The 23844-nt window shown below is 35.8% G+C and overlaps 2 protein-coding genes across 11 annotated transcripts in view; one reads left to right on the top strand and one right to left on the bottom strand.

Moving 5' to 3' along the window:
* Nucleotides 1-18388, bottom strand: part of LOC109707713 — a 29359-nt gene extending 10971 nt beyond the window's left edge. For all 10 annotated transcript variants that reach the window (XM_020229213.1, XM_020229211.1, XM_020229212.1 and 7 more), the window contains exons 1-22: nt 17866-18388; nt 17706-17770; nt 16596-16869; nt 16436-16499; nt 16032-16182; nt 15014-15181; nt 14842-14937; nt 14451-14657; nt 14253-14354; nt 11306-11536; nt 10352-10435; nt 8972-9058; nt 8700-8885; nt 8448-8603; nt 6466-6558; nt 5547-5618; nt 4742-4859; nt 3637-3809; nt 3223-3289; nt 2117-2284; nt 1015-1121; nt 794-871 (exon numbers count right to left, since the gene is read on the bottom strand). In XM_020229213.1, the coding sequence (XP_020084802.1) occupies nt 794-871; nt 1015-1121; nt 2117-2284; nt 3223-3289; nt 3637-3809; nt 4742-4859; nt 5547-5618; nt 6466-6558; nt 8448-8603; nt 8700-8885; nt 8972-9058; nt 10352-10435; nt 11306-11536; nt 14253-14354; nt 14451-14657; nt 14842-14937; nt 15014-15181; nt 16032-16182; nt 16436-16499; nt 16596-16869; nt 17706-17770; nt 17866-18034 (2916 nt within the window). In that variant the 5' untranslated portion in view covers nt 18035-18388. The remainder of the gene's footprint in view (nt 1-793; nt 872-1014; nt 1122-2116; nt 2285-3222; nt 3290-3636; nt 3810-4741; nt 4860-5546; nt 5619-6465; nt 6559-8447; nt 8604-8699; nt 8886-8971; nt 9059-10351; nt 10436-11305; nt 11537-14252; nt 14355-14450; nt 14658-14841; nt 14938-15013; nt 15182-16031; nt 16183-16435; nt 16500-16595; nt 16870-17705; nt 17771-17865) is intronic.
* On the top strand, nt 19809-23719 carry LOC109707716 (replication factor C subunit 4). Its single transcript, XM_020229215.1, has 7 exons — nt 19809-20143; nt 20303-20409; nt 20490-20591; nt 20703-20898; nt 22740-22868; nt 22956-23150; nt 23243-23719. The coding sequence occupies exons 1-7, from the start codon at nt 19925-19927 to the stop codon at nt 23351-23353; spliced, it is 1059 nt and encodes a 352-aa protein (XP_020084804.1). The 5' UTR covers nt 19809-19924; the 3' UTR covers nt 23354-23719.

The raw sequence follows: 23844 nt of genomic DNA on the forward strand, positions 1-23844 counted from the left end.
TGGCCCCCTGAAAAAATTTTATTTTAAAACTAGCCCTAACAAATTTATAATTGCAAAAATGGCCCTACCCCTGCCACGCAGGCGCCAAGTGGGCGGGTTGGGGGCCTGCTTGGCAAGTTGAACACCGTGTTCAAACACGGTGAATGGTTCACCGTGTTTCATATTTATATTCTTTTTCTTCTCTTTTATATATTTTATGATTTACCGTATTCCATACTTATATTCTCCCTATTAGGGATGTCAACGGGTCGGGTTTGGAACAGGTTTTCAAAAATCCGAACCCGAATCCGAAAATCAAATTAAAACCTGAACCCGGTGGGTTTTAAAAATCCATACCCATAACCATACCCGAAACCCGAACCTGGCGGGTTTTATATAAATTATTAAATATTTTATATATTGTATAAATAAATAAAAATAAATTATGTATATAAATAATTTATTCGGGTTTGGGTTCAGATAATATTTTGGGTATCCATACCTATTGACATCCCTACTCCCTATTCCTCTTTTCAATATTTATATTGCGAAAAATACATATATTTGTATTTTCTCTAGACACAGTAAACCATTTACCGTGTTTGGACATGGTGAATAGTTTACTGTGTTCAACTTAACACCCTGGCCTAGCCCCGCTCGAGTGGCGCTGACGTGGCGTCTGCGTGGCAGGATCAGGGCCAAAAGTGCAAATATAAATTTGCTGTCGCTATTTTTAAAATAAATTTTTTCTAGGGAGCTAGATGCAAAAAAAACCCCTAATTTTACTATGTTTATTTTAAGATAAGAGGCATACCATTGATGCTTGAAAAATTTTCAGAACAACTTGGTCCCTTAGTTCATCAATGATTAGATCACATATCCGGTCAAGAACCTATAACACACATTATTTTGTAATAAAAATATGAGAAGTAGGGAAATTGATGACCCTCACCAGATGCAATCTAAACAGATGGAAAATGTAGCTGAAGTAGAATCCCAAATATGTAAAGTAATATGTTACTGTGTTGGTCTTACTTGATCAAGTAGTGGGATAAAGATCTCCAATCGAGCACTGTTAACGCTGCTTCTATATAAGGAGAAAAGAAAAGAGTCCCTCATATCCCAAAATATGACTCTCGGACCTGTAGATAGACAAATAAAAAACCAAACAATTGTTAATCATGTCATAATTAATCAACCTGCTAGAAAAACTGAAAGAGTTCTGTGTCACAATTAATCACAGAAATCTTTTCTGGATTCAGCTCTATGTTATGTTTTTGATACCCTAACAAGTTTCTTCTTTCTAGTGAAGAAAGATATTTCACTAGAACATTTTCTTCGTTACATGCAGCAACTATCAACGGCCCACGAACTATGGCTACAAGTTTGTCCGTAACTGACCACAATGGTGACATAATAATGTTACCAACAGAAAAAGATTTAGAGTAAACTGTAAAATCTGGGACAATATTAATTTTCTTTTAGCATTTTGAGACAGCCAAAAAGGCCAAATTAGTAGTCTATCTGTAGGCACTAGTTTCTCCTTTTGCAACTTACAAGTTGGATATCACACAAAACAACTCGTATATGCTTTGCTCCATTATTAGCTCCTGCCATCACCTATATTATAAAAGCTTTCCCGGTATTCCTTTTTCTAAAGCTATCATTTATTATCTATGTATACCACTCATTCTTTCTAGTTAAAAGCACTAAAGTACCTGAGACATGTCTATGGCACTGCGTGAATGCGATAGTTTAGTTATCAGTGAGGTAACATATATACTGAATGTCTAAATTCTAAAGCACACATACAGTTGTAACATGGAACATTCATTAGAAGTAGACCATCACCCTCTCTCACAAGTGGATTCTAAATAAATAAAAAAATCCATGGGAAAATCGATCCATTCAGTAAGCCTGTTTGCAACAAAACACTAAACATCACTATCAATCTTACAAGGAAGTTTGAAAACCTTCTATGAAGTACTTCTTTAGTCTGCCAAGCAGTCTTCATCTGTGCTTCCTTTAGAAGCTACTCCAAATAATAGCAATTAATTGAATTCTAATGCACTTTCAGCTTCAAAAAAGAAGTTTCAATGACTAACAATGCTTTAGGATATATTGATCACTAACTCACCAATGAAGTCAAGCATCATCTTGCTTGTGGTAACTGCACCTCTTCTGACGTTATCAAATAATGCAAACAGCTCATCAACTGATCCATTACATGCTGATAAATTCACATTAACATCTACAGAAGATTTTCCATTTGATATACGAGAAAAGTAGTCTGCCAATCCAAAACCTGTATTTAAATAACAAGGCATTTTCTGTGTGATACCATAAACATCAATGATACAAAAACCATAATAAGTTGAACAAATATTAGGATAAAAAATATTAAAGAAATAAAACATTGAATTTAACAGTTACAAAATAAGAAACAGCAATCACAAACACCAGTCAGATTGTTTACCACTGACATGATAAAATGGGCAGTCAATAGACTCAATACATAGAAAGAATTTCTTATGCAGCTATCTTATTATTTAGACTATTAGAGGAATGCATTCTCTCTCCTTCTCCCGGAATGCATTCTCTCTCCCTCTCCCGTCCATATGTACAAAAACCTAGCACATGCACAGTACATACACAAAGTTGACTCTGCTCATCACTCCATTCTAAGTTATATCAAAACCAGTAGAATATCATATCAATTTTCCTTGAAATTTCTTCCTTACATACTTAATTAAATTCTTAAACAATTTTTTGGAGTTAATTTTTACAACAATTCAGTATACCAAAATTCTTCCAACCTACTACCCCTTATTATGGTACAGCAGGAAGTGAACGAAGAATGGTGCACACACTAGGAAGGGATTAAGTTATTTTGAACAGAATGATGTTCACCTTACGGACCCAAATAGTCATTATTCTATAAAAAAAGGAAACAACTATAATAGGGTCATAAACAGCAAGAACTAATGAAGTTTCATAGACATGAAGTAAATGGTTACAGCAACTCTGATTCCTAATGTCTGATCCAACATAGTTAATACGACCATCAAAAAATTATATAACAATTACATGCTAACTATGAATATGAGTTTTCAGATAATGTTACACTGTTCTACAACAGCTTGACTGATCCTCCAAAGCATAGAATTTCTGGTAATTTAACCTACTCAGATAACGGCAAAGTACATTCAGATTGCATGTGAAAATAACCTCTTGAGGCAGTACCTGACTGAACAAGATTCCAAGAGTGCTTTATGGTATCCTCCAATGTATCAAGTTGATCTCTAATATACTGCATAATTATGGAAACGACTAATAGCTAAATAACCTAAAGAAAAATAGAAAGAGAATAAAGGTATATACCCTCGCTAGTGGTTAAAACCCAATTGAAACACAAATACTAGTGTGGTTGATAGAAGGTTCTTATAAGAAGAGGAACAGTGACCTTGGGTAACCTGAGGAATATAAAAGGAACCACAAGGCACCAATAGAAAAATGTGCTACACAACACGGTTTTTATTTATGAAGTTTACATAATAAAGAAAAAAGCAATATGCTCAATAAAACTTCAGAGAGTCAAATTAATCTACCCTATATTGGCTATATTCTTAGAAAGAAATTTGAGATGATGGAACTTACATGAAGAGTGTTCAGTTTCACACACAGCTTTGGTCCAGTCAAAGTATTCAGTTGGAAGGTCATTTTCTCCTCCAAGGTTGTAAGCTGAACAAACTTTTTCTTCATAAAGGGATATATTGATTCTGCATAACGGGTCAAAGCTGGAGTGCTAGGATACAGCATAGTCACATCAACTGCATTAGAAAGTTAAATGAATCAAGGTAAATCAAATCCACATACTACTAAGTTAGATGAAGAAAATTATCAAAAGATTTAATCAGCTTGAAAAGACTGCACAAATAGTGACAAGATATTCGAAGTGCAACAACCATATCAACAATTTCTTTGTTTAGGGCTTGTCACTTTAACATAAGTACAAAAACAAACAATACAATGCTGTCTTTAGGGCTTGTCACTTTAACGGACACCAAACAATACAATGCTGTCATTAGGGCTTGTCACTTTAATGGAAGTACAAAAACAAACAACATAATGTTGTCTTTATAGCATTCACACTGACAAAGGCACCAAACAATACCAAACAATCTACTAATATCCGAATTTGCAACTTTCTATGTAGATCAAAAGAATTATATATCCTTCCAAATTATCATGGTTGGGCACGTCTACAAGACCAACTTCAGTATTAATCGCCGTGCCAATGCACAAAGGGATAAAAAAAAACATGATATAATAATTACCTCGATTCAGTTTCAGTTAGGCGTTCTCTAAAACTCATAAGGCTTATGTAATAATAGTTGATATATTCAGATCGTCCAGTATACCAAGTTTCATTGTTATTTAATAAGATAAATGGAATAGATAATCTCACCAATATCCTACTTATATTTGTAATCAAAATATGAAAAACACTGAATAGCTGGAAAAAGAGGAGCAAAAATACATCATTCTTATCAACAGAGAGACTTAGAGCTTGATTCTGAGTCTACTCTAGAGTCTAGAGTGTAACATAACTGATTACCATTTTGCACTATACATTTTTGAATTAGTGAAATATAACTATTAACTTATCTCATGACATGTAGATCTATTCATTCATAAGAAAAAGAAAAAACGTGAACGGTGATTGGATTGATGATAAAATAGAATCCCGGGCTGCGAATACCTTGTTGATTGACAATGTGCAGCAAATAAGCTTCCAGGCTTCGGACAATTCCTATGAGTAAAGATCGCAAGTGGATGATATCCATAGGCAGATTCGAGCTAAAAAACTGATCAACAGTCTGCATACAATTTAGCTAGATTAAATGCTGATGGATACAGACTAAATCACATAAATTGACTGCTTCTGAAACATCTGATAACATGTTTTAGAGCCATCAAACTAAACGTGAATAACCCGTCCTCCTATCTTTTGAAATTTGAGATAAGAACTGCTGCATAATAAGCACCCTCCTCCCTGTCACAACCACTTCAACAAATGGATTACTCTAACTTTTTTACTTACAACTACCAGAATAGATCAAAGCCTTCATCTCCCTTTATTTTATGATCCACATATTGAGATGCAACTACAGGACTTGAGGACTTCATCAAATTGCTCATAAATACTTGATGGTTCAATGCACATACGGAGAGGTAATACTTCAGGTATAAGAAAGTTAACTTTCATGTGCTTTCAAGCATCTCAAACTACTTCTAATTCAAATAATCTGTTACAGCTTTTAAGCATGGATGTTTTTATTAGAGTATGCACAGCCATACCTGAACCTGACTAATTCTCACCATGTAATCATATCCGGTCTTCCAATAATTCAGATATAGAATACATGCTACTACATTTTCCAATAGATTTCCAAATATGCCAAATATGTATTTCAATTTGATAATTTTCTCAAAGAGACTAATGAATCACCCTATAGGGAACTCGAGATGTAACTTCTAATAAATCATTAAATGAGAAAGAAAACCTCCTCCACAATTCGAAAGACTTCAACTGCAGATTTTGCTTGTCTTTGCTGAGATGATAGAGGTTCCCAATCCTGTGAAACAAATAAATGACCCTATAAAACATTCCATTAAGTGAAGGTTTAGGCAAAATATCAACATATTCAGAGAAACACAAATAAACTGATACAGTAATGAGAATAACCACTGCTGTTTTTTAATTATATGTGAACTCATAATATCACATTTTCAATAATATCCTCAAATATTAAGAGAAAATATCTCCAATAGTCCCTCTAAGATCCCACTATGGAACCACAAGGGGTGATGGGTTTTTAGTTTTTCCAATTTCTTTTTGATTATTTCATAGGGGAGTGCACCTCATTAGCTGACTCCTATACAAGCTCCATTGCATGGAAGTTAATCACATTGATTACTCACTGTCAAGTCTGATCCATCACTCCATAGTCCATATAACGCAATGCACTCAAATACTCTTTTGATGGCAAAATGAATATCCAGCAGTTCAACAATCATGCCCCATTAACAGTTTTTCATGAATCAAAGATATTTCACAGGTTTACTGGACAATAGCCAAGCCTTTTGGTCACTACATTAGTGTACAAATTACCAATTATAGTCAACTAAAGTTAGCCATATCTCCAACAGCATTGACTATCATAAGCTCCAGCAACAATGGAGGAAGAACCAAAGGATCAAGAAATTCAACTTCCCACCAAACTTGTGAATCTTAATTGTGTATCAAACAGTACATCGAAAACACAGAAAAAAAGCACAGCAAGAGTGCACAAAAAGACAAGCAATACTGAGCAAGACATGGAAAGTTATAATACCATTAGGGTTCATACAAATATCTGAATGAAAGAACTATCTTAAAAAACGGCATAAAGTGTTGCTGAACAACAAACATCACCACAGTACCTCTATCTCAACTGCTCGTTTTGTCCATTCCAAGATATTATCATGTTGAGCATGAATCCACTGTAGAACGAGAGGTGCACAATAATGACTGATCTGCATGAACAGAATGATGACCAAATTATGTGACATCAACATATGAAATAACTTAGTATATCATAAACATCTCAAATTGGGAACGATCACAAGTTGTCCTAAAAAAAATAGGACGGGAATTGAAATTGCCTTAAGCTTGATCCATACTTGCACATTTATATTAAAAATGTGTGCATTGTGTTGTATACATACGTGTGGTTATATCCATGTATCTTCACATTGACATAATGCATGCATAAATACTAAACATTTATGAACAAAATGGAAGGAAACGAAAGCCAATATAATTCATCACATAAAGCAGTCTTAGTTGGTAGCTCAACAACCAGATATCCTATCACATAATTTGTTATGTATCCTAAGCAGCTTTGTTCTATTAAAGCAACTAGAAGGATCTCGAGGACAATGCAGTTCCCAGAATTTTGAATTTTGAAATGAAAGCATTTTGGAATGGATTCGCTTGGTGGTTAACAACAATGATCAGCTAAATTTGTTAGACAATTGTACTTTTTTAAAATACCTGCTGGATTTGGCATAGATTCTTTGCGCACATTTTCAAGTAACCAACTTGCGAAAAGGAAACTAGAAGGTACCAATATCGCAGATTCAATTAGAATACTTCGGCTAACTGGGACCAAATTGACAAGAATTCCATCTTATTGATACAATTAGGGCTTGACTTGGACCCTTAGTGAATGACATGATTGGTGCGGAACCTTTAATTATCAAAGTAATTGCAAATACTAAGTTGAAAATAAAAAACTTCCGTCTTTGATTTGTGAACCACAGGATCAACAAAACTAAAGCCTCTTTCCATATATAGTGGTAAATATAGGCATCTGAATATACTGTCCACAACTGAGCATTTTCTTTTGAATGATATCATCTTTCAATACTTAACTAATTACAAACATTAGCTTCGTCATATAATGCAGATAAAGGATAAAAAAAAAAATCGAAACCAATGAAGAGAGATATGAATGATATATCAGCTGCCATATGTCATGAGATCATAACCATCTACTTCAAGATTTTTCATACAACAAAACAATTCATGACAAATTCATATATTCAATCCCTTCAAATTTTTTACAACTAGGTGCCCATTTCGAGTAATACCTACCAACACTATGGCCATCAGTTTGATTCATCCAAAGTGACAAAACAAACCGATGTCATAAGGTTTACAAAATGCCAACCGGTAATGTTTTTTTTTTTTTCCTCTAATGTACCATTGAGTTTTGTAGTCACTTTTTGTACTTGAATCAATGCTTCACCCCATAATGATTCACGAAACATCTCGTCCCTGATCAAATATGATGTTAATAGGTTCCCTAAAACTAGACTCCTATAAAATGATATAAAGTAGTTGATTTAACAGTATTATTTCTACAAGAGAAATTATATTAACTCCCGCATATTTTTCTTTTCCTTTAGATGTCCGAATTTGTAGCTCAGATACTACACAAATCCAAGAAGGAAAATTGCCAATAGAGCAGTAAGTAGCACGAATGGTTTGTTCCTCAACAGTACATTGTAGATTTAGTCTATAATGCTTCCTAAGAACTGCATTTAAATTGACCACAAATAAGTGCATTTTGCAGGTGGACAAAGCCTGATCAGGTTCCATTCCAGCTACATAAACTGTGGGGAAAAAATGAATAGATTTAAATCTACGCAATGCAGAATTACAGATGAATCTAGATAATTTTCTAAAAACAGTTCATACAAAATAAATGAAGTGACCAAGTTATAAGGTTCTAGATAAGACAGAGCAATATATGACAGGCGATTATTGACTTTAAAGAAACTATATAACCATAAAATAGGACGTATAATAACAAACAGGGTTTTTGCATTTCAAAAGATAGTACATATTTAAAAAGTACCTGATATGGATGCACATATTTTGTTGCGGATGAATCCACATTATCACCGTATATGGAGGAAAGCTTATGAGCCAAGCAAAGCTCTAGAGTGTTTGAAGCCGCTAGGACCTCTTTGACACTCTCTGAGAGATGTGTGAGCCCTTCCAGGAATGGTTTCTAGGCATCATTAAACATATTAAAAAGTATTGCTACTAGTCTATATCAAATTGCAGAGCGCAAAGAGTTGGAAAAAAGGAGCTATAGTTAACTCACCAATCGTTCCCCATATAATAGGTGCAAGAGTATAAATGCAAGTTTTCCAGATTTAGGATATTTTTGGCACAATACAGGATAAAATGCAGTGTACTCTTTTTCCGCAACTTGCTTTAATTCATGTGCAACTATGGCCAGAGGATGTTTAAGTTCCACAGAAGATTGGTTTTCTGCTAAGCTACAAGCCTATTATACAATATAAGAGAGCTATTTTCAGCAAATTAAACTTTTATATGTATCATTTCAGAATGAGATACCATGGTCCAACTCACACGCTTAAATGCAGCTTGAATAGACTTCACAATGAAAAAGTGAAACAACTTCCACTCTGGTATGTTGCCTGCCATAGATCCGAAGTACTGCAACGAAACCAGTAGTAAGCAGACATGATTAAACATGTAAGGCGAAATATGCGGTTCACAAAAGTGTTGCCCGCCATAGATCCGAAGTACTGCAATGAAACCGGTAGTATTCACACATGATTAACACTTAAGGCGAAATATGTGGTTCACAAAAGAGTGACCTAAAACCGTTTTAAGAACTTCACACATATAGGTAAACTCTTTGCAGGAGATTGCGGCATTTTTTAGGACCAGAATAAAAGAGCTGATATACATCAAGCACAAGTTAACAACTCCATTAGAAACTCTCTAAATGCGGCTTAAATCTGCTTACCAAGTAAATCACTTTCAGTTCATTTTGCTAAATAAGCCATTGGCTTTGTGTAATTTTCTTCAACAACAAGAAGTATACTAGTCAATTTTAATGTTTGCTGGTTGCTTGCTAACTGTGGACTACAAATTAATTTTCATGCCCATCATGTAAGCCAGGCTCAAGAAGGTTGACAAAAAAACAACTCATGTTTCCCTCAGTATTGTCAAGAACAATGAGTGACCAAGTTCAGAATAATCGCTTTCAGTTTCAATTGGATAATTACATTTATCTTTCAATGTTTTCAGCAGTTTGAGTAGTTTCTGCTTTTAGATGTTCCGGTCAAAAGTATTAAGAAGGGAACAATAAAGAGAAGATTACATAAAACTGGAAGTTCGGAAGCTATACAAATGATGTACTTAATTATCAGAACCCTGAATCCGTCAATGAAAGGTTTAAGTGGTCTGAAACATCTGCAAGGCTGTTAAAAGTTTTTCTTCTTTTTGAGGCTGTTAAAAGTTGTTAAAAAAGGCAAACTGACGGAACCATAAGAATATACTAAAAATAGAACAAATATAAAAAAGAGTAAACACTCGTCAGAAATTTTGTTCCTTTACCTGGTGGAACCAGCCTACAGAAAGAATATATGAATACATATCAAAATAAGAGATCATTTTGCAACCTCATCTGCAGATATCATTTTGCCTATCATACTTCATGACTTAGAAAAGCAAGGCCTACCGGATAATGCCCACCCTGCACAACTCAATCCTTACACTAAGATTCCTATGCATGAAATTGAAACATTGTAATAAAATTAACTTATGGAAGAGCTTTCTTCAGGACGTTGCCTGCTTGTCTTATACCATCTATTGAACAAAATTTATATGAGCTGACATTTAAAGGGGATGAAAAAGAAAAATTACCATAATAAAAGAACTATAAAGGCATCAGTTGGAAACTTTATTAGCAATTTAGTATAGCACTATGTGAGGTCTAACCTTGTTTTCCGCACATTCATCAGCAGAAGTTGTCTGAGTAAGTACTGCCAGGTTCACAACACTTCCAAAAATAGCAGACTTTTCCTAAAAAGAAGTTACGAGTCATAGACATAATCATCCCCAGGCAAATATGCATGGTAAAAGTAGAAACTACAGTAACTGAAAATATGTTATTGACATGAAGACATTTCAACAAGAAATACAAATTCTACCAACAACTTTTGATGACATAGAAAAACAACGAGGAGAAATTTCATTCCATTTCCCATCAAGTTGCATAAACAATTAGAAGTTAAAGAAATGGACCAATGAAACAGAGATGAACTTCTGAATTGGATAGCATAGTGAATCACAACAACAGGAAAGAAACTGTGTTGGAAAAATCACATCTCATTTTCCTATAACTTGATAGAGAACAGCTGGAAGAAAGCAAGATCAAATACCAACAAGAAAGATTTACTATTATATACTTCTAAACTTCTCTCACTCCGAAGTGTCAATAAGATGTTTAGAACAAAACTGGAGCTTTGAGTATTTCTCGACAACATATATTTAGAACAAACAAGAAATCACACCAAACTATATACGACATTATGGTGACGCTGATAGCAAAGATTGGGTATAACCATATGTCATAATGGAGCTTCTTATATTGTATAGCTCTTCCATTTTAGATATATCAACTTAATAGCTGATCAAACAACCCAACATTATTTGCATTTGTCCCAGTATAAGCCCAGAACTTGCTCCTAAGAAATTGTGCTGAAGGAACGAATGTCCAAGCTAATCTTCCTTTCATACAAGAAGCGCATGAAATGACTAGCTGCTAAACAGCATTGATGAGACAAGAAAATTTGATAGGATTTTCAAGACAGATAATGAAATAAATGAAAAACAAACCCTAAAGTAAAGGATCGGTCATGAATTGAATACAACATAAAAAAAAAAACAAACCTGAGCAAAATGAAGATGATAGTCTTCAAGTTGATAGCAACACCATAAGTAGATTTTGAAAAAGATAGCATCCACCAAGCATAGAAATCTTTTACTGCCGTAGGATTCAACAGAACAAATAAGACTACTTATGTATGCTTCTTCAGTTCCCTCATCATTTTTATGCGATAAAACTTTCTGCATCTCAAGAACCGCTAATTTTAAAAGCAAAAACTCGCCTGTTTTTATAAACTGGAGGAACAAAATACTTGCTGATTAGGAAAAGCTTGACAAATCTAACAAATTTATTGAATAAAACTTTGTATACCTAGTTAGATCATGAAAAAGAAGGGAAAAAATGGAATGATAAGAACAAGTGGTTTGCATCATTAGCAGCAAGAAGAAGATTCTTGGTTTCAATACAATGACTGGCTATAAGATATCGAAGTATTTACAGATGATCTTTCTCCCAGATCATGCATATAGATGACAATGATACAAAAAATGGTACCAACATAATTTGAACTTCCATAAGGAAGATAAAAACAATTCTCAACTTGAACAAGTACCCTATAAAATACAATAACTACTGTCTAGGAAAACTAGGAGAACTATTATCATGATCAAGAATTGTCGTGCCAGTTAGCACAATCTACCACAGTCAGCACGTGTCGCCTGTGATGCTCATGCCAATAAATCAGTGCTAGCTATGCTGCTCGTGCCAATAAACCAATACCAACTGTGCCAACATATAATATACGGTGTGTACCAAGGCATGCAGTGTCATTGTTATGATCACTAATTCGTATTGGAATTTGAGTTTTTCGTATAAGAATTAGGAATCCTATTTTATTTCTTCTTTCTTTAGGACTATTATTATTAGTTATTAATTTTGATTTGTATTAGAACAGTATTCCTGCTCGTATTACGGTTTCTACATGCTTATAAATAAAAGGCTAAACCTGCTTTTTGTTTTCATTTATTAAATTCATTAATAAAGACAAGTTAGGGTTTTTACCTCGCCGATTCTCTTCTCCGATAAAGAAGAGACTTCTACCACCTGTGCTAATGACATGACGACATAACCCATGCCAATGGCAGGACAATCCTTGATCATGATATAAATATTAATCTTCGTATCCAAAGTGTTATAACTTTAAAAATGGCAACAGTCACATTATTATCTTCTCTCCAGGGAAAAAGGAAAAAAAAAAAGAAGCTCAACCAATTATAGATACACATAGTAAACTTCTAAACAGAAAAAAAGGAATAGAAAAAGAAAAAGAGATGACTATGAGAAAAAGAGGCAGAAGAAGAAAAAAAAAACCAATGAGTGGTATGTGGTATGCGATATGCGGACAATCGGCCCACCACATAGCGCATATGCACTATGCAGGTGCATATACGGTTCATCTTTTAAAATATAAAAAATCAAATGTAAATGTAAAAAATATACTGATATATTCTTAAAAATAGAAATAAACATATATGTAATAAATTGACTAAACTTTCATGAAAAGTAATAATTTCTCCATAAACTATCATTTGTTGTCACTTGTTGTCATCCAACAAACCAACACTTAAAAATCTAGTATGATAACATCCGACAACTACAAAAATATTCATCAATACTTATATGCATAATTATTAGATATGTTAAAAATAATACCACAAGTTATGAAATATTAATAACCAAGCAATTAAAATAAGAAAAGAGAGTGGTTATATCTACACGAAGATAGTTACAATTATATCCATAATCAGAACCAAATACATACACGAAGATAGTTATGTGTACATGTATAATCATCAACCACTGCATTTCAATCCCACCTCAAAATAAAAAAAAAGACTCTATATATGGCCCGCTTGTCGCATGTGCGGCTGCATATGCGGTTTGATCGTAATATCGTATATTGCACCGCATATTACATATGAGGTATGATTGATGGTCCAAACTACATATGCAACCGCATAAACCGCTTTTTGGAATGCTAGAAAAAAACAGAGGAGAGAAGGAGAAAAGAAAAAGGCGACAAAGAAGAAAAAAAGAAAAAGAAAAGAAAAGGAAAAAAGTACACAAAGCAAAGAATAAAGGGAAAAAAAAGGATGAAAAAGACAACAGAGGATAGTACAAGATGTAAAGGAAAAGGAGGAGAAGAAAAAGAAGATGTAGACGACAAAGAAAAAGAAGCAAAAGGAGAAAAAAACGATGAAGAAAAAGGAAAGAAAGAGAAGGAAACAATAAAGAAGGAGAAGCAAAAGATGAAGAAAGTACAAAAAAAATGGAGGAAAAAAGAGAGGAAAATAAAGAAAAAGATTTAAAACAAAAAGATAAAGCAAGAGAAATCGGAGAAGAAAACGAAAAAGAATTAGAAGAAGAAAAGAGAAGAAGTTTAAAAAAAAAATGGGAGGAAAAGGAAAAAAAAAAAAAAAAAAAAAAAAAAAAAAAAAGGAAGCAGGAGGAAGCGGAGGAGAAGAAGAAATGGAGAATAAAAAGGAACAAGGTGGAAGAAGAGAAGTAGATGAAAAAGAAGTTCGAGAATCTAGATCCAGAACCCATAGGCACCCAAAGTCTTCCCTAGTTGGAACTCAAACCTCCACCTAACCTAGCTCGTTTCCATGTCCTACAACTATGATTCCCTTTAGTTTGGTTCAAAAGTAATGTAAAATTTGATCATGTTTGGACAACGTAATACACCGTGACATTCTCAGAAGTCAGAAACTATTGTTAAATTATGCAAATTGATCAAGCTCTTTTGACTCATCTAGTTTTGTCAGAATTTGCTTCAATTAATAGCAATACGATACTATTTGGACTGCTTCTTTAAGTTCTAAATGCCAGAAAGCAATTTTTGAGGCCTAATAACGTAATTCATGCGTACAACTTTGTAGTGATAAGGTAACTCATTGCACGTACTACAATAATACTTATTAAATGAATGACGATGAGGGTATAGAAACATACTTGTTGGAAAAGCACCCAAGCATATAAGACATTATGCAACTTTTGAGTAATACCTAATGTGGACCATGTAAACTCATAAACTTCCAACATTTCATCAGCTTCCTGGCAAAAGGCCAATAGAACAAAATTACTACGTAATTATTGCATAATTCAAGAACACTGAAGATTGATTACCAAAAGGAAAAGAAAGAGCAATACCTCTAAAATCTTTCCATCTTCAAGAATATCAAAAACACTGTAGAGTAATTTTTCATATAGCTTAATATTAAACTGATAACTTGCTGTCCGATAATAGGCTTTGCTTTGAAAACCATATTTTCCAGGCATACTGGACAACTTTGAAGCATATCTTTTTATAAGTGACAGGATCTCAAAAAAGCCATCATATACATCAGAAACCTTCTCCTGAAAACATTGAGTAATTGATGAGCTTTAGTGAAAAAAATATCAAGATTAGGATGGTAGGAAACTTTCCTATTGAGTTATCTTCATAAAAACAGTACTATCAATGTAAAATAATCACCACAAAGAAATTTTTAGAAAGATTTATAGAAATTATCTCCAAAATGGCAGCTAAGAAAGCTCTTACCTCTATACTTCTGAGCTTTCGGAGAAGTATCTGCAATGTTTCACGCATCTTGGAATCCATATTAACGGAACCAAGGAGTTCTTCTAGAATATTGGCCTGACCAAAAGATACAAGCACAAAAATTACACTAAAATAAATGGTTCACAGAGGACAAGCAACTTTTGCAGCTTACCTGCCTCCTCTGCCACTGCATGCGTAACCTTTCACTTGGGAAGTCCAGCTTGTAAAGGACACTTATGAGATTCAACGATATGCAAGGGACATCAATTTGTTCATTCATCTCCCTCAAATTTGAAAGCCTCGAACCTTTCCTGATGAATGCATTCGTAGCTTCAGATATCTAAAAGAAATTAAGTCTATGTCAAAAAACTTTGGCATTTCTCAAGACCAACGAAGAGAAAAAAAAAAGAAAAAACTAGAATGAGAGAAAAAAATAAAAGGGGAAAAAAAAAACATGTTTGCAAGATTTAAATAGTACCCACATTGTTTTGACCTACTTTTTCAACATACTACCATCAAAAATAGCCACACATGGACGATGGTCATAGTTTTAATAACATGCAAGTTGGATGATTCTAAGACTACTCACCAACAGTTCTAACAATTTTTTTTCCTTTTAACATATATTATTAACAAAAACAAGCACATTGTGAAACTTGCAAACAAACAGATAAGAATCCCATTCTTGAGAAGAAACAAAATCATGACAATGCAAGTAAACAAAAGAAGTAACAGAACTTGAGAAGCAATAATTAGAACACTTTACATCCGTATCACATTCATAGGGACAAGAACTTCATTTATTAAATAAGCTCAGGGAGGTAGCATAGCCTATTTACAGCAAACACACAGGGGTCAAATAATGTGTGAAGACCCTAATGATGCAAAAGCTATAGGCAATCCTTCGTATAATTCTTTTCTCAGAGAGCTATGGAGGACTCCAACATCAACTTTTTCTCCTTCATGCTTCGTGCTTCTTAGCATGCTTTAAAAGGTCTGTACTTCCCTATTCCCACATGATTAATGAGGAAAAAGCTAGATAATTCCTGTATGACTAATTTTACCTCATAATTTTGTCTGATAAGGTTAACTCGCGAAATATTTGGTAGTTAGATTGCTTCAGTCAGCAATACTTTAAAGCCTACTTAAGATTTCACAAACAATGATAAATCAGATAGCTGAAATCTTGCCTCCATCTGAACCCGGATTATATCAAGAAAGTCGGAATGGGAATCTTCTGGAACTGGAAATGAAGACAATCCTTCTCTTTTAGATCTTAGACCCTTCAAGAAATTAGTCTTCTTTTCCTTCTTCATCTCTTCGGGAAAATGTACTTTTCCCCTAATTGGACATGGCAAAATTGGAGACAAGAGGATCAGCTCTGAGAAATATATATAGCAACATTTGCACATATATAAAAAAAAATGTATTCGTCCCCTAGTTAGGCCCAGCAACTAATAACTATTAAAGCAGAGAATACGAGGATGAAGACGTATTAAACAAAAGTTACAAACATATAAGCACAATATGGTCACACATTTTCTGGGGGAAAAAAGGATGGTGCTGCATACAATGCGAAGAGAAAGAGAATTACCCACAAAACAAACAAGCAAGAAGGACCTCGTATGCTGTTTCTCGAATTTCATCATCAGAAATTCCTTCAAGAATCCAAAGACTACAATAAGAGTTTACCCACGCATATGATCATTATTTACTTGCCGTGTACTAGTTATGAGCATCATATACCTTCCTACCTGTGCTCAGACCAGGTAAACCCAGCGAAAGTATGTCCTTATCTTCTAGTAGTCTAGAAGGCTCATCAGCTGTAGCAACACCTTTGGTCCTGCTTTCTCCAGATATACCAACATCCCTGCCAATTAAGTTGTCATGTTTTGCTACTTGAGATGATGTGCCATTAGTAGTTATTTTCATCCCAGAACTGAGTCTAGGAGCTGCTCGCCGCGGAGGGGAACCAGAGATTTCTGGTTCTGAAACAAAATAATATGAGTTCGTTGATGATGAGTTTAGCTGCACAATTCAAATCAATTAATTATTAAATATAATATATTGTAGGTATAATTGTTGCAAAAAATAACAATTTAGACACAAAATTTTGAGATGTTTCATTACAGATAAATACCATCTTAACAAAAATAGACATTCGTCAAAATAAGGAAACTAAAGAAAATTCCAAAAGTCACAGAGCAATACAACACTACAACAAATAGATTAACAAACAAATAACTAGTCCTAGGTTTCCAGACAGTCCAAGAAAATTTGTGATGCAAACAAAATTATTCAAATAAATCAATACCAAGCATTACGAAGAGGTAAGGAAAAAGTGAAAATAAGAAAAAAAAATTATAAGATTTGGACTATTGATGTAGACAAATTAAGCGTTTGTGGATATTTTAATTGTTCTCATACAACCTTAAGCCTTGTGTTTCTTGTTCCTATAAAGATATCCCGAGGAGAATTTAAAATCTTTATAGCGAGTTAAATCAAGAACAAGATGAAAGGCCAGATAACAATTTGAACGGTTTTGTTCTTCACCTATGCAACAAAAAAGAATCCTAAATGTATGACTATAAACAAGATACTATAGGCATATAACAGGCTAATAGCATCTTAAAACAAATCAAGGAAGACATACAATTCAATTGCTAGTTCCCCCGTTGAAATATTCTCTCCTCTCGATAATAACCAGAACAACAGTATTTCCCAAACATACTGCAACGATCCTAATTGTCTCAGTCACAAGATACAAGAAGCAATTCATTCATGAATCATTAACCATGAGAGCGACAAGGAATCAAGAAAGAAAACCTAAAAGATTGATGCGTTGAAACAGAATAAACTCTCACCATGATCGGATACTTTAACCCATCGAAGTACCTCCTCGTAGCCTCCGAAGGATCAAATTCTTCACCTGAATCACACAACGGAGACACATCCCCAAGAATCACGGTCATAACAAAAAGCAAACACGAAGTAAACGAGAAGAAATTGGCGGAGAAGGGTTACCGGATTCTAAGCAATCAAGAACGTAGTCAGCGCTAATGGAATCCAAATCGAGACCAGCCAAATCGATGGAGGTCCTCGACGGGGCTCGGATTAAGCCCTCGGAGAAGAGGAACTCGAGGAGGTTGCGGCGATCACGGCGATAGCGCTCTAGCAAGAAAGGGGTTCCCATCTCGTCTGTAGGGTTTGGGAATCGCGGAGCTACGCACCGAGAACTCGAAGGGGGTCGTCTCCTTCTTCGATCGTTGTTGTTGGCCTCATTGAACCCTAGTTCCTGCACAGGTCGCAGGGGGAGAGAGAGGGAGAGGGAGAGCTCGAAAGGGAATCGTCTCCTTCTTCGATCGACGCTCTTGGCGATCTTAAACCCTAATTCTTGTAGAGATCGATGGGAGAGTGATCGAGAGAGAGGGAGAGGGAGTGGGAGAGGGAAAGGGAGGGAGTGTTAAGAAGGACACCGCGCGCGGGATTGGACTCCTTTGGAACCCACGGCGGAGAAAAAGGGAGAAGAGCTCGCGTCGGTCTAATGGAGTTACCGTGGTGTCCCGTAATATTTATAGACGGTGTGGGTTTGGACCGTTTGATTCTTGGAGCTGGGCGATCGACGGCTCGAGAAACTCTTTTGGACCGTTGCTGATCTGCAGCTGCTCGTTTGGCAAAGCCCCTTTTCTTCTTTTCTTTTTTTTTTGGTTTTTTATTTTATTTTTTACCTTTGAAAACAAAAGAACCCGTTGGCCGGCTTATGTGACATGTTTTGTCTTAAATAAAATAAAAAATTTTGCGGATGTATATCGTACTTTTAGATAAAATTTGTAGCTAAATTCAGTAACTACAAAAAGAGACTATAAACGAGTTAATTTTATTGCTTGTCTTGTAGGTGCCTATTTGGCCTCCTTATGATTTCCCCCGCATTTGCAGCACGCGATCGCAAGGCTCAGCATTTTCTAAAAAGCTTTGATTTTAAATTTTTTTTTTTTAAAAGAAAACTATGATGACGGTTGGGCCATTGAAATCAAACATCATTTCATATATATATAAGTATAATCTTTGGTAATCTTTACGTGTACGTTTGTATTCTATACATATAAGCATAATCTTTGATGATTGTTTACATGTATATTTGCATGTCATGACGTGAGTTCATAGTTTTTAAATGTGAATGACGCCGAGTCAAAATGAGTGCAATTACATTTAGATCAAATATTATTTATAAGTATAGATATTGACAATAGAGAGAGAGAGAGAGAGAGAGAGAGAGATTAAAATTCACCAGTTTTTAAGCTCCTTTATGCTTTTAGCCCGCGTCAGTTTGTTCCAATTTTTCCCACCCTCTGAATCATTCATTTTCATTAGTTCTGGGCCTGTTCTGGGCAACCCATTGATAGCTCTAACAAAAGCTTATCAAGTTGAGCAGATCACACTTGTTGGTAAGAAAGAGCATGTCCCATGGCAATGTATAAGAATAATGTCGTGCATACTAATAACTTTCTACAAGATACTGAATAGCTACATTTCTCTTTTGATCTCGCAATTTGCAAATACCATTCTATGCGACGCAATCACATAAGTATTTCAATGGTTACAGAAGTTTTCTATTATGAGAAAGGAGTTGATTTGCAATTGTTTCAACTTCATTCACCTTAACGGGTTGTTTCATTTTAGCGTCACCATTCGTGTACATGGGAACTTATTCACACTGATTTGATTAAAGGCAAGGCCCCACCGTTTTTAAATTTGCGAACCGGAGCTTGCCCTTGTTCAAAAATTGTGTTGATATCATGTCAAAAATTATCGAACGGTTTAGGTAGGTCAAAAGAAAGATTGTTTTGCCGGGTTAACTAAAACAGTATCCGACCAGAAATTTATCGGGCCCCAGTCCGGCCCACTAACACATATTGGGCCTGATCTAACCGGGTAAAAACCGATCTTCCTTTCGCCTATTTCACTTTCCCTCCATAATTCGAGGGTTGCTACGAGCTTGCCCTTTTCCCCTTCCCCTCTCCTTCTGCCCCCTCTTTCTCTCCCTTTATCGTCTTCTTCCTCAGAGCTCACTCCGAGCCCATCCATGGCGACCTCATCCACTCCGTCGTTCTCTTCTCCGGCTCCTCCTCCCTCATCCTCCTCCTCCTCCTCCTCCTCCTCGGCCTCCGCCAACAACTACGACATCCCATGGGTCGAGAAGTATCGCCCCACCAGAGTCTCCGACGTGGTCGGCAACGCCGACGCCGTTTCCCGCCTCCAAGTGATCGCCCGCGACGGAAACATGCCCAATGTCATCCTATCGGTATGCTCCAACGGCCCCTTAGATCTCAGAACCCTAGACTCATTTGGGCATTCCCTCGAATAGGAACCTCGCGCTTACAATTTTTCTTTAGTTGTCTCAGGTAATGTATCTTCAAGCAGTATTTGTGCTCCGTTTTTTCTATTAAATTTTGGTTTGCAGGGTCCTCCTGGAACTGGGAAGACGACGAGCATACTCGCCCTCGCTCATGAGCTCTTAGGGCCTAATTACCGTGAAGCGGTTCTCGAGCTCAATGCATCTGATGATAGGTAGAATGACTGATTGTTTTGTATGTGCATTGTTCATTGATCTATGAGAGATTGATTTGGTTTTCATCTGATTATCGCAGGGGTATCGATGTCGTGAGGAACAAGATAAAGATGTTCGCGCAAAAGAAAGTGACCCTGTCGCCTGGGCGTCACAAGATTGTAATTTTGGACGAGGCAGATAGGTATTTTATTTGAGCTGATTGGTAAATTATTAGGGGGCATAGATATCCAATGATTTATTCAGCTGTTTTTGGCTATTTTGATGAACTTGTTCTGATGTTGGAATTGTGTAGCATGACATCTGGGGCGCAGCAGGCGTTGAGGAGGACCATGGAGATATATTCCAACACCACAAGGTTTGCTCTTGCATGCAACACATCATCTAAAATCATTGAGCCCATTCAGAGCAGATGCGCCCTTGTTCGCTTCTCGAGGCTGTCTGATCAAGAGATTCTCAGTCGCCTTATGATTGTAGTGGCAGCTGAGAAGGTAAAGTTCTTCAGTATGGTGATCAGGATATGTTTTATATCCTTCTTAACTTCCTTAGGTGTAATTATGATCAATATGCTCATTTATGATGATTAATTAAAGTAAAATTTCATAGATAAGGACATTAAATAACACGTTGTGGTGCTAAGATTCATCTACTTTTGATTTAATGCTTATCTTTTGATGATAGGGATCAATAGCTTATCAACATAACTGATGCTCTTATAGTAAATGGCAACCATAGTGGTCAGGCTTCTAAATCGGTTATTACCTCCAGCCCTTGAGTGAACGAGAATAGTTAGAAAAGAGTATCTTGTTTTAAAGGAAGTAGATCTTATGATGGTTGGAAGTGGCCAGCTACGGCTATTTAGATTCCAGAACTTGCTATTGGTGTCATGTCATACTATGCAGGGCCAAACGTTTGTAGCCTCCTTAAGAAATTGAGAGGGTTTTTCTAACAACACCCTTTGTGAATAATTTTTGTAGTCCGTTGATCCATGCCTTCCTCATGGGTTCTTAAAATGCATGCTTGATCCGTTTAGTACTAGTTCTGAGATCTGTGAGCCACATAAGCTTGAAGGGATGGCAGTCGTGCTTCAGTCAAGCATTCTACTTTGCATTGAGGTGACCGAGTGGTATTATCCCTGATTCCCTGGTATCTTAAATTTAGTAATTTTAGGGTTATATTATTATAACTAGCAAGCTATTTGAAAATTAATATCATGTAACACCATTTTCTTCCCTGAATTTTGACTAATAGCTACAGGTACTATGGTATTATCACTTGTTCAGTACTCTCGATTTATCCTTCTCCGATTGCAGTAGAAGCATTATCTTAAAACGTCATCCATGCCTTTGCATATTTGGCTATTTACGCATATCGAATTTCCTAGTTGCCTTGCTCAGGGCCTATGCCTTATTTCGTGTGAGTGATCATTGAAGATGCCTGCACTACCGTGTTTCTCACGTGTGAAAGCTAGTTGATTTGAGCAGATCGCAAACCTTATAGGGCAGAAATGCCTGTGCCAAGTTCTCTAAGCACTTCACCATATTGCTAAGTAAGTCTCATGCTGGAGATACGAGCTGGCTTATGATCTAATGACTGCTCTCTAATTGTTAAGTATAGTAGTTGGTTCATTGATATAACTCATTATAGATCATGAACTTACCAACAAGTTGAACTTGTTGACATCATCATAATTATATCATACAAATCCATGTTCTCATAAAAAAGTTCAAATATAAGCACACAAAATTATGTCTTTTCTCTTCCAGCGACTTCATTTACTTTTCTGCTTTATGCCATATTCTTTGTATTTATTCTCATCGTATAAAGTTTTGATATACGTATGCAATATAACCTCATCTAAGTGGGACATAGGGCTCTATGGCTATTATTTTTATGTACATAGCTGTATGAGTACCTGCACAGTACATGAATGCAGTGCGTTGCCTGTCAGTCGCTCCCTTAACACTTACAAACCAACTGTTATACTTGCTGTAAACGACAAGCGGAAATTCATTTGCCAGTGGTTTTATTTTCAATCTGTACAATTCATGTGAACTGATATTGTAAAGCAGTGAAGTTGATAATCCGTGAGACATGTCTGCTAAGCCAAGCATCTGGAATGTAGCATGTATTTTGCTTTCTTTCAGTTACATTATTGCGTCTGTTTTCTGATGCTATATTGTCATAGCCAAGGTTATTGATGTTAGTTTTCTTTTCTTACTTTTGCTATATTGATTGCAACCCAGACTTATTTCACAATCCAGTAGAGGACAACAGTTAATTTTGTATACTAATTTGAATCATCCTAATTTGCTTATTCACACTTTAATAGGTCCCTTATGTGCCAGAAGGTATTGAAGCCATCATATTTACTGCCGATGGTGATATGAGGCAAGCTCTGAACAATCTGCAGGCTACATTCAGTGGGTTCCGATTTGTCAATCAGGAGAATGTGTTTAAGGTCTGAACAAAATATAGCTGTTGTTGCCTTTCATCTTTACTTGCTATATGGAGTTAATATAGATTCTACATATCATATTAATAACAGGTTTGCGATCAACCTCACCCGTTGCATGTAAAGAATATGGTTCGTAATGTACTTGAAGGAAGGTTCGACGATGCCTGTTCTGGCCTGAAGCAGCTCTATGATTTGGGCTATTCTCCCACCGACATAATCACCACTCTCTTCCGCATCATAAAAAACTACGACATGGCTGAATATCTGAAATTGGAATTCTTGAAGGTAGCTAAATGGGCCAACTTATATGTCTGCTTTATAGAATTCGAACCCTCTCTTGATTATTGAAGACTGTATTTCTCCGATTTTGTGTTCAGGAAACAGGATTTGCTCATATGAGGATATGTGATGGTGTAGGCTCATTCCTTCAACTCTCTGGGCTTTTGGCGAAGCTTGCTTTGGTGAGGGAAACAGCTAAAGCCCCTTAGAAATCTTGCTACTTGGAAGAGCTTTTGACCAAAGCTTGGTTTCAATTGATAGCTGAACTCATATCCTGGGTGTTTTGGAGTTTCCTTGTAGGGTTAATAATGAAATTTCTGTAGGGAATGATAGCAGTGTATGCAATTGGATGCTTATGAACTTACATGATGATGATAACTAGAATTAGTTCAAGCAATATGCTGAAATGCTATGATGAAACTAGAGGCTGTTATATCCTTGTAAATCTCGGCTTAATTTTTGTACTATGTTGGATCTAGAAATGCATCAGGTTTGTAGGAGCACCAAACCAGACAAGAAAACTTCTTCACTTGTTGTATTTTGTTGACATGAGCAGTTTCTTGCCCCTCCTACTATTTGCAGCTTTCTGATATGATCTATCCATTCTTGTGAGTGTCTACCATGCTTGATGTCATACATCTAGTGCAATGGTGATAAGTTGTTTTCCTGCATCCAGTGTATAAATTTCACTGGTGCATTG

The sequence above is a fragment of the Ananas comosus genome, linkage group 3, assembly GCF_001540865.1.
Source record: "Ananas comosus cultivar F153 linkage group 3, ASM154086v1, whole genome shotgun sequence".
NCBI lineage: Eukaryota > Viridiplantae > Streptophyta > Magnoliopsida > Poales > Bromeliaceae > Ananas > Ananas comosus.